At 43.0% G+C, this 12,500-nt stretch overlaps 1 protein-coding gene across 4 annotated transcripts in view; it reads right to left on the bottom strand.

Moving 5' to 3' along the window:
* LOC110518394 (voltage-dependent L-type calcium channel subunit alpha-1C) overlaps positions 1–12,500 on the bottom strand; it is a 561,342-nt gene that overhangs the window by 130,473 nt on the left and 418,369 nt on the right. For all 4 annotated transcript variants that reach the window (XM_036944962.1, XM_036944960.1, XM_036944959.1 and 1 more), the window contains exon 7: positions 12,294–12,493. In XM_036944962.1, the coding sequence (XP_036800857.1) occupies positions 12,294–12,493 (200 nt within the window). The remainder of the gene's footprint in view (positions 1–12,293; positions 12,494–12,500) is intronic.

Genomic DNA, 12,500 nt, shown 5'->3' with positions numbered 1-12,500 from the left:
AATGTGATATGGATGGTAGTAGAGACATAATGTGATATGGTAGTAGAGACATAATGTGATATGGTAGTAGAGACATAATGTGATATGGATGGTGGTAGAGACATAATGTGATATGGTAGTAGAGACATAATGTGATATGGATGGTAGTAGAGACATAATGTGATATGGATGGTGGTAGAGACATAATGTGATATGGTAGTAGAGACATAATGTGATATGGATGGTGGTAGAGACATAATGTGATATGGTAGTAGAGACATAATGTGATATGGATGGTGGTAGAGACATAATGTGATATGGTAGTAGAGACATAATGTGATATGGTAGTAGAGACATAATGTGATATGGTAGTAGAGACATAATGTGATATGGTAGTAGAGACATAATGTGATATGGTGGTAGAGACATAATGTGATATGGTAGTAGAGACATAATGTGATATGGTGGTAGAGACATAATGTGATATGGTAGTAGAGACATAATGTGATATGGTGGTAGAGACATAATGTGATATGGTAGTAGAGACATAATGTGATATGGTAGTAGAGACATAATGTGATATGGATGGTGGTAGAGACATAATGTGATATGGTAGTAGAGACATAATGTGATATGGATGGTAGTAGAGACATAATGTGATATGGATGGTGGTAGAGACATAATGTGATATGGTAGTAGAGACATAATGTGATATGGATGGTGGTAGAGACATAATGTGATATGGTAGTAGAGACATAATGTGATATGGATGGTGGTAGAGACATAATGTGATATGGTAGTAGAGACATAATATGATATGGTAGTAGAGACATAATGTGATATGGTGGTAGAGACATAATGTGATATGGTAGTAGAGACATAATGTGATATGGTGGTAGAGACATAATGTGATATGGTGGTAGAGAAATAATGTGATATGGATGGTGGTAGAGACATAATGTGATATGGTGGTGGAGACATAATGTGATATGGTGATAGAGACATAATGTGATATGGTAGTAGAGACATATTGTGATATGGTGGTAGAGACATAATGTGATATGGATGGTGGTAGAGACATAATGTGATATGGTAGTAGAGACATAATGTGATATGGTGGTAGAGACATAATGTGATATGGATGGTAGTAGAGACATAATGTGATATGGTGATAGAGACATCATGTGATATGGATGGTAGTAGAGACATAATGTGATATGGATGGTAGTAGAGACATAATGTGATATGGTAGTAGAGACATAATGTGATATGGTAGTAGAGACATAATGTGATATGGATGGTGGTAGAGACATAATGTGATATGGTAGTAGAGACATAATGTGATATGGATGGTAGTAGAGACATAATGTGATATGGATGGTGGTAGAGACATAATGTGATATGGTAGTAGAGACATAATGTGATATGGATGGTGGTAGAGACATAATGTGATATGGTAGTAGAGACATAATGTGATATGGATGGTGGTAGAGACATAATGTGATATGGTAGTAGAGACATAATGTGATATGGTAGTAGAGACATAATGTGATATGGTAGTAGAGACATAATGTGATATGGTAGTAGAGACATAATGTGATATGGTGGTAGAGACATAATGTGATATGGTAGTAGAGACATAATGTGATATGGTGGTAGAGACATAATGTGATATGGTAGTAGAGACATAATGTGATATGGTGGTAGAGACATAATGTGATATGGTAGTAGAGACATAATGTGATATGGTAGTAGAGACATAATGTGATATGGATGGTGGTAGAGACATAATGTGATATGGTAGTAGAGACATAATGTGATATGGATGGTAGTAGAGACATAATGTGATATGGATGGTGGTAGAGACATAATGTGATATGGTAGTAGAGACATAATGTGATATGGATGGTGGTAGAGACATAATGTGATATGGTAGTAGAGACATAATGTGATATGGATGGTGGTAGAGACATAATGTGATATGGTAGTAGAGACATAATGTGATATGGTAGTAGAGACATAATGTGATATGGTAGTAGAGACATAATGTGATATGGTAGTAGAGACATAATGTGATATGGTAGTAGAGACATAATGTGATATGGTGGTAGAGACATAATGTGATATGGTAGTAGAGACATAATGTGATATGGTGGTAGAGACATAATGTGATATGGCAGTAGAGACATAATGTGATATGGTGGTAGAGACATAATGTGATATGGTAGTAGAGACATAATGTGATATGGTGGTAGAGACATAATGTGATATGGTGGTAGAGACATAATGTGATATGGTGGTAGAGACATAATGTGATATGGTGGTAGAGACATAATGTGATATGGATGGAAGTAGAGACATAATGTGATATGGTAGTAGAGACATAATGTGATATGGTAGTAGAGACATAATGTGATATGGATGGTGGTAGAGACATAATGTGATATGGATGGTAGTAGAGACATAATGTGATATGGTAGTAGAGACATAATGTGATATGGTAGTAGAGACATAATGTGATATGGATGGTAGTAGAGACATAATGTGATATGGTAGTAGAGACATAATGTGATATGGTAGTAGGGACATAATGTGATATGGATGGTAGTACAGACATAATGTGATATGGATGGTGGTAGAGACATAATGTGATATGGTAGTAGAGACATAATGTGATATGGTAGTAGGGACATAATGTGATATGGATGGTGGTAGAGACATAATGTGATATGGTAGTAGAGACATAATGTGATATGGTAGTAGAGACATAATGTGATATGGATGGTGGTAGAGACATAATGTGATATGGTGGTAGAGACATAATGTGATATGGATGGTGGTAGAGACATAATGTAATATGGATGGTGGTAGAGACATAATGTGATATGGTGGTAGAGACATAATGTGATATGGTAGTAGAGACATAATGTAATATGGATGGTAGTAGAGACATCATGTGATATGGATGGTAGTAGAGACATAATGTGATATGGTTCTAGAGACATAATGTGATATGGTGGTAGAGACATAATGTGATATGGATGGTAGTAGAGACATAATGTGATATGGATGGTAGTAGAGACATAATGTGATATGGATGGTAGTAGAGACATAATGTGATATGGTGGTAGAGACATAATGTGATATGGATGGTGGTAGAGACATAATGTGATATGGTAGTAGAGACATAATGTGATATGGATGGTGGTAGAGACATAATGTGATATGGAAGTAGAGACATAATGTGATATGGATGGTGGTAGAGACATAATGTGATATGGATGGTAGTAGAGACATAATGTGATATGGTAGTAGAGACATAATGTGATATGGTGGTAGAGACATAATGTGATATGGATGGTGGTAGAGACATAATGTGATATGGTAGTAGAGACATAATGTGATATGGTGGTAGAGACATAATGTGATATGGATGGTGGTAGAGACATAATGTGATATGGTAGTAGAGACATAATGTGATATGGTAGTAGAGACATAATGTGATATGGTGGTAGAGACATAATGTGATATGGTGGTAGAGACATAATGTGATATGGATGGTAGTAGAGACATAATGTGATATGGATGGTGGTAGAGACATAATGTGATATGGTGGTAGAGACATAATGTGATATGGTGGTAGAGACATAATGTGATATGGATGGTGGTAGAGACATAATGTGATATGGTGATAGAGACATAATGTGATATGGTGCTAGAGACATAATGTGATATGGATGGTGGTAGAGACATAATGTGATATGGTAGTAGAGACATAATGTGATATGGTAGTAGAGACATAATGTGATATGGTGGTAGAGACATAATGTGATATGGTGGTAGAGACATAATGTGATATGGATGGTAGTAGAGACATAATGTGATATGGATGGTGGTAGAGACATAATGTGATATGGTGGTAGAGACATAATGTGATATGGTGGTAGAGACATAATGTGATATGGATGGTGGTAGAGACATAATGTGATATGGTGATAGAGACATAATGTGATATGGTGCTAGAGACATAATGTGATATGGATGGTGGTAGAGACATAATGTGATATGGATGGTGGTAGAGACATAATGTGATATGGTGATAGAGACATAATGTGATATGGATGGTAGTAGAGACATAATGTGATATAGTGGTAGAGACATAATATGATATGGTGGTAGAGACATAATGTGATATGGACGGTGGTAGAGACATAATGTGATATGGTAGTAGAGACATAATGTGATATGGATGGTGGTAGAGACATAATGTGATATGGTAGTAGAGACATAATGTGATATGGTAGTAGAGACATAATGTGATATGGTGGTAGAGACATAATGTGATATGGTGATAGAGACATAATGTGATATGGTGGTAGAGACATAATGTGATATGGTAGTAGAGACATAATGTGATATGGTAGTAGAGACATAATGTGATATGGATGGTGGTAGAGACATAATGTGATATGGTAGTAGAGACATAATGTGATATGGTGGTAGAGACATAATGTGATATGGTAGTAGAGACATAATGTGATATGGTAGTAGAGACATAATGTGATATGGATGGTGGTAGAGACATAATGTGATATGGTAGTAGAGACATAATGTGATATGGTAGTAGAGACATAATGTGATATGGTAGTAGAGACATAATGTGATATGGATGGTGGTAGAGACATAATGTGATATGGTAGTAGAGACATAATGTGATATGGTGGTAGAGACATAATGTGATATGGTGGTAGAGACATAATGTGATATGGTAGTAGAGACATAATGTGATATGGATGGTGGTAGAAACATAATGTGATATGGTGGTAGAGACATAATGTGATATGGTGGTAGAGACATAATGTGATATGGATGGTGGTAGAGACATAATGTGATATGGTGGTAGAGACATAATGTGATATGGATGGTGGTAGAGACATAATGTGATATGGTGGTAGAGACATAATGTGATATGGTAGTAGAGACATAATGTGATATGGTGGTAGAGACATAATGTGATATGGATGGTAGAGACATAATGTGATATGGTGGTAGAGACATAATGTGATATGGATGGTGGTAGAGACATAATGTGATATGGATGGTGGTAGAGACATAATGTGATATGGTGGTAGAGACATAATGTGATATGGATGGTGGTAGAGACATAATGTGATATGGATGGTGGTAGAGACATAATGTGATATGGTGGTAGAGACATAATGTGATATGGTAGTAGAGACATAATGTGATATGGTAGTAGAGACATAATGTGATATGGATGGTGGTAGAGACATAATGTGATATGGTAGTAGAGACATAATGTGATATGGTAGTAGAGACATAATGTGATATGGTAGTAGAGACATAATGTGATATGGTAGTAGAGACATAATGTGATATGGATGGTGGTAGAGACATAATGTGATATGGATGGTGGTAGAGACATAATGTGATATGGATGGTGATAGAGACATAATGTGATATGGTGGTAGAGACATAATGTGATATGGTAGTAGAGACATAATGTGATATGGTGGTAGAGACATAATGTGATATGGTGGTAGAGACATAATGTGATATGGTGGTAGAGACATAATGTGATATGGATGGTGATAGAGACATAATGTGATATGGATGGTAGTAGAGACATGATGTGATATGGTGTTAGCGACATAATGTGATATGGATGGTTGTAGAGACATAATGTGATATGGTAGTAGAGACATAATGTGATATGGATGGTGGTAGAGACATAATGTGATATGGTAGTAGAGACATGATGTGATATGGTAGTAGAGACATAATGTGATATGGATGGTGGTAGAGACATAATGTGATATGGATGGTAGTAGAGACATAATGTGATATGGATGGTAGTAGAGACATAATGTGATATGGTAGTAGAGACATAATGTGATATGGTAGTAGAGACATAATGTGATATGGATGGTAGTAGAGACATAATGTGATATGGTGGTAGAGACATAATGTGATATGGTAGTAGAGACATAATGTGATATGGTAGTAGAGACATAATGTGATATGGATGGTGGTAGAGACATAATGTGATATGGATGGTGGTAGAGACATAATGTGATATGGTAGTAGAGACATAATGTGATATGGTAGTAGAGACATAATGTGATATGGTGGTAGAGACATAATGTTATATGGATGGTAGTAGAGACGTAATGTGATATGGATGGTGGTAGAGACATAATGTGATATGGATGGTGGTAGAGACATAATGTGATATGGATGGTAGTAGAGACATAATGTGATATGGTAGTAGAGACATAATGTGATATGGATGGTCGTAGAGACGTAATGTAGTATATTGCCTTGTTGAGAAGACACTCCTGGTTGAGACGACATAATGTAGTGTATTGCCTGGTTGAGAAGACATAATGTATAATGTAGTATATTGCCTGGTTGAGAAGACACTCCTGGTTGAGAAGACATAATGTAGTATATTGCCTGGTTGAGAAGACATAATGTATAATGTAGTATATTGCCTGGTTGAGAAGGCACTCCTGGTTGAGAAGACATAATGTAGTATATTGCCTGGCTGAGAAGACACTCCTGGTTGAGAAGACACTCCTGGTTGAGAAGACATTCCTTTCATTGTTCCTTCAGACCTTCAGTTACAATGCTACTGTAACAGAACTCAGTCAGTCAATGCTACTGTAACAGAACTGTCAGTCAATGCTACTGTAACAGAACTCAGTCAGTCAATGCTACTGTAACAGAACTCAGTCAGTCAATGCCTGTGAGTTGAACTGAGCACACACGGCTTGTGTCCCAAACGGCACCTATGTGACATTTGGTACACACTTATACAGTGGTCAGAATAGCAGACAGACAGGCAGGCAGAGAGACAGTACAGAGAGGGGGTGTAGAGCCAGGCCCATTTCATCCATCATGGTCTTAATTAATAACATGTCCCCACATTTACAGGGTAAAAACAGTCAAGGTCACTGAAACACACATGTTGTGATGGTTGACAGCTAAAACCTGCCAGAGGATATTAGACATTGTGTGTGTTTGTTTGTGTACGCTTGTTTGTGTGTGTGTGTGTGTGTGTGTGTGTGTGTGTGTGACAAAGCTACATAGTATTTGTGTAGTGTGAGGTAGATCCTCGTACAGTGAGAATAGGGAACAGTTTCCTCTGGGTTTCTCATTTAACCCAGACCAGACTGTTCTCTCTCTCTCTCATTTTCAGTCTATCTCTCTCTCTCTCTTTCTCTCTCTCTCTCTCTCTCTCTCGCTCACTCTCATTTTCCCTCCCTCTATCTCCCTCTCTTTCATTTTCCCTCCCTCCTCTCTTCACACACTCACTCACCCCTAATACTGCCTAGGTGTTAATAACGGGGGACTTCAATGTATTGTTATCATTAATATTATGTTTAATTTATTTATGTATTTACTTTATTTAACCAGGCAAGTCAGTTATGAACAAATTCTTATTTTACAATGACGGCCGGCTGTGATACAGTGCCCTATACTGGGGAATAGGGTACCTATTGGAACACGACCCAATACAAGTCACCAGCATCCCCTCCAATGAAGAAGTGTAGGGAATGTGCAGTGTGTGTGTGAGGTGCGCTGAACTGTCATGGACTAGAAACACACACACTGTCTCATCACTCATCTGTTATCAGCTGGGGATCTGATTGGCTATCGTTTCCCGAGGCAGGAAATTGGCACTTTACAGTCAGTGGCTATGACGCGATGGGATAACAGGTGTGTGTGTGCATGTGTGTGTGTGTGTGTGTGTGTGTGTGTGTGCATGTGTGTGTGTGCATGTGTGTGTGCATGTGTGTGTGTGCATGTGTGTGTGTGTGTGTGTGTGTGTGCATGTGTGTGTGTGTGTTCATGTGTTTTTGTGTGTCTGAAAATACAATTTCTCTTCGCGTTTCATCAGTGTTATTTTCATTCTGTTGATATCTCTCATGGTCCGTTCAGTGTTTCTCAATGGATGACGCCCAACAACCTTCTTCCAAACTATGATATGTACTGAGCCTTCAGAAAGTATTCAGACCCCTTGACTTTTGGATTAAATCATTTTTCCCCTGTCATCAATCTACACACAATACCCCATAATGACATCACAATAGCCCATAATGACATCACAATACCCCATAATGACATCACAATACCCCATAATGACATCACAATACCCCATAATGACATCACAATACCCCATAATGACAAAGCAAAAACATATATATTTATATTTTTACTTTGCTCCGTTCATCTTTGCCTTCATCCAGACTAGTCTCCCAGTCCCTGCCACTGAAAAACATCCCCACAGCATGATGCTACCACCACCATGCTTCACCGTAGGGAGGGTGCCAGGTTTCCTCCAGACATGATGCTTGGCATTCAGGCCAAAGTGGTCAATCTTGGTTTCATCAGAGCAAAGCATCTTGTTTCTCATGGTCTGAGTCCTTTAGGTGCCTTTTGGCAAACTGTCATGTGCTTTTTACTGAGGAGTGGCTTCCGTCTGGCCACTCTACCATAAAGGCCTGATTGGTGGAGTGGTTGTCCGTCTGGATGGTTCTCCCATCTCCACAGAGGAACTCTGGAGCTCTGTCAGAGTGACCATCGGGTTTTTGGTCACCTTCATGACCAATGTCCTTCTCCCCCGATCGCTCAGTTTGGTCAGATGGCCAGCTCTAGGAAGAGTCTTGGTGGTTCTAAACTTCTTCCATTAAAGAATGATAGAAACTACTGTGATCTTGGGGACCTTCAATCCTGCAGAAATGTTTTGGTACCCTTCCCCAGATCTGTGCCTCGACACAATCCTGTCCCGGAACTCTACGGACACTTCTTTTGACCTCATGGCTTGGTTTTTGCTCTGACATGCCATGTCAACTGTGGGACCTTATATAGACAGGTGTGTACCTTTCCAAATAATGTCCAATCAATTGAATTTACCACAGGTGGACTCCAATCAAGTTGTAGAAACATCTCAAGGATGATCAATGGAAACAGGATGCACCTGAGCTCAATTTTGAGTCTCATAGCAAAGAGTCTGAATACTTATGTAAACAAGGTATTTCTGTTTTAAATATTTTATAAATGTGCAAAGATTTAGACAAATCTGTTTTCGCTTTGTCATTATGGAGTATTGTGTGTAGATTTCTGAGGATATTTTTTTATTTAATCCATCTTAGAAAAACGCTGTAACGTAACAAAATGTGGAAAAAGTCAAGAGGTCTACTAAAGGCTGTACCAACTGTAGAAGACGAGATTGAACTAATCTAGGGCTTTATGATGAGTTGAATCAGATGTTCAGGTGTTGGACAAGAACTAATCTAGGGCTTTATGATGAGTTGAATCAGATGGTCTGGTATTGCACCAGAACTCATCTAGGGCTTCATGATGAGTTTAATCACACGTTCTGGTATTGGACCAGAACTCATCTAGGGCTTTATGATGAGTTGAATCACATGTTCTGGTATTGGACCAGAACTCATCTAGGGCTTTATGATGAGTTGAATCACATGTTCTGGTATTGGACCATAACTCATCTAGGGCTTTATGATGAGTTGAATCAGATGTTCTGGTGTTGGACCAGAACTAATTCATAGGCTGCATGTTTGGTCACAATACTGGTTCCGAACTTTTGTTTTGGACTGATGCTCGTTTTGGACTGATGCTCGTTTTGGACTGATGCTCGTTTTGGACTGATGCTCGTTTTGGACTGATGCTCGTTTTGGACTGATGCTCGTTTTGGACTGACGCTCGATTTGGACTGATGCTCGTTTTGGACTGATGCTCGTTTTGGACTGATGCTCGTTTTGGACTGATGCTCGTTTTGGACTGATGCTCGTTTTGGACTGACGCTCGTTTTGGACTGACGCGTCGTCAATGAGAGCTGATGAAGATTTGAATGATGACATTAAAAAGGAGGAATATAATTAGTAGGAAACTCTTTGGTCGTCATTTTGATGTCGCTAGATTGACTTTAGATGCAGTATAACGTTAGCTAGTTAGCTAAGGTTGAGACGAGGACACCGGATTTCAGCTAGCTACCTAGCGTTAGCATTGCTAGCTATTTTCGACCAACTTTACAAGCTAATGACAACATTGCCATGTCTAAAGTAAATTTGAAGACATGACAATGCCGGCAAAGTTGTTCCCTACTAAATATTTGGCTACTTTGGCAATGTCATCGTATTTCCAGGCACGATAGTGTAATTTAGACTAAACAGTAGCTAGCCTCCGTCCAGAATGACGTTGCTTATCACCACCTAAGGGCTCCACTACGGCGTCACAGGTAGAGAACGTTCATAACGATGGCATGAGGTGACCTCGTGATGGGGCGGTGCAGCCCATGAGGTGACCTCGTGACGGGGCGGTGCAGCCCATGAGGTGACCTCGTGACGGGGAGGTGCAGCCCATGAGTCGACCTCGTGATGGGGAGGTGCAGCCCATGAGGTGACCTCGTGACGGGGAGGTGCAGCCCATGAGGTGACCTCGTGATGGGGAAGTGAAGCCCATGAGTTGACCTCGTGATGGGGAAGTGAAGCCCATGAGTTGACCTCGTGATGGGGAGGTGCAGCCCATGAGGTGACCTCGTGATGGGGAGGTGCAGCCCATGAGGTGACCTCGTGACGGGGAGGTGCAGCCCATGAGGTGACCTCGTGATGGGGAGGTGCAGCCCATGAGGTGACCTCGTGATGGGGAGGTGCAGCCCATGAGGTGACCTCGTGACGGGGAGGTGCAGCCCATGAGGTGACCTCGTGATGGGGAAGTGAAGCCCATGAGTTGACCTCGTGATGGGGAGGTGCAGCCCATGAGGTGACCTCGTGATGGGGAGGTGCAGCCCATGAGGTGACCTCGTGATGGGGAGGTGCAGCCCATGAGGTGACCTCGTGACGGGGGGAGGTGCAGCCCATGAGGTGACCTCGTGACGGGGAGGTGCAGCCCATGAGGTGACCTCGTGACGGGGGGAGGTGCAGCCCATGAGGTGACCTCGTGATGGGGAGGTGCAGCCCATGAGGTGACCTCGTGACGGGGGGAGGTGCAGCCCATGAGGTGACCTCGTGATGGGGAGGTGCAGCCCATGAGGTGACCTCGTGACGGGGGGAGGTGCAGCCCATGAGGTGACCTCGTGATGGGGAAGTGAAGCCCATGAGGTGACCTCGTGACGGGGAAGTGAAGCCCATGAGGTGACCTCGTGACGGGGAGGTGCAGCCCATGAGTTGACCTCGTGATGGGGAAGTGAAGCCCATGAGGTGACCTCGTGACGGGGAAGTGAAGCCCATGAGGTGACCTCGTGACGGGGAGGTGCAGCCCATGAGGTGACCTCGTGATGGGGAAGTGAAGCCCATGAGGTGACCTCGTGATGGGGAGGTGCAGCCCATGAGGTGACCTCGTGACGGGGAGGTGCAGCCCATGAGGTGACCTCGTGATGGGGAGGTGCAGCCCATGAGGTGACCTCGTGACGGGGAAGTGAAGCCCATGAGGTGACCTCGTGACGGGGAGGTGCAGCCCATGAGGTGACCTCGTGATGGGGAGGTGCAGCCCATGAGGTGACCTCGTGACGGGGCGGTGCAGCCCATGAGGTGACCTCGTGACGGGGAGGTGCAGCCCATGAGGTGACCTCGTGACGGGGAAGTGAAGCCCATGAGGTGACCTCGTGATGGGGAGGTGCAGCCCATGAGGTGACCTCGTGACGGGGAGGTGCAGCCCATGAGGTGACCTCGTGATGGGGAGGTGCAGCCCATGAGTTGACCTCGTGATGGGGAGGTGCAGCCCATGAGGTGACCTCGTGATGGGGAAGTGAAGCCCATGAGGTGACCTCGTGATGGGGAAGTGAAGCCCATGAGGTGACCTCGTGATGGGGAAGTGAAGCCCATGAGGTGACCTCGTGATGGGGAAGTGAAGCCCATGAGGTGACCTCGTGATGGGGAAGTGAAGCCCATGAGGTGACCTCGTGACGGGGAGGTGCAGCCCATGAGGTGACCTCGTGATGGGGAGGTGCAGCCCATGAGGTGACCTCGTGACGGGGAAGTGAAGCCCATGAGGTGACCTCGTGACGGGGGGAGGTGCAGCCCATGAGGTGACCTTGTGACGGGGCGGTGCAGCCCATGAGGTGACCTCGTGACGGGGAAGTGAAGCCCATGAGGTGACCTCGTGACGGGGGGAGGTGCAGCCCATGAGGTGACCTCGTGACGGGGCGGTGCAGCCCATGACGCGACCCCTTGACGGGGGGAGGTGCAGCCCATGAATGTGTGGAATGGACCGGGGTCACCAGAAACTGATCCGTGAAGCCCTGATCTCCATCCTTGGTGTAGACTCACCCAGTAGAGGACGTCTGTCCAGCCCTCCATGGTGATACACTGGAACACCGTCAACATGGCAAACGCAAAGTTGTCGAAGTTAGTGATGCCATCGTTAGGCCCCTCCCAGCCCATCATGCATTGCGTGGCGTTCTGGGAGCAGTGGCGGCCGTGAGCCCCGTTAGGAGCGCAGGGGGCCGGCTTCTCCTCCACTATGGGACCTGTAGG

This window comes from Oncorhynchus mykiss, chromosome 15 (genome assembly GCF_013265735.2).
Source record: "Oncorhynchus mykiss isolate Arlee chromosome 15, USDA_OmykA_1.1, whole genome shotgun sequence".
Lineage (NCBI taxonomy): Eukaryota > Metazoa > Chordata > Actinopteri > Salmoniformes > Salmonidae > Oncorhynchus > Oncorhynchus mykiss.
This window is presented reverse-complemented; position numbering and strand designations above follow the sequence as displayed.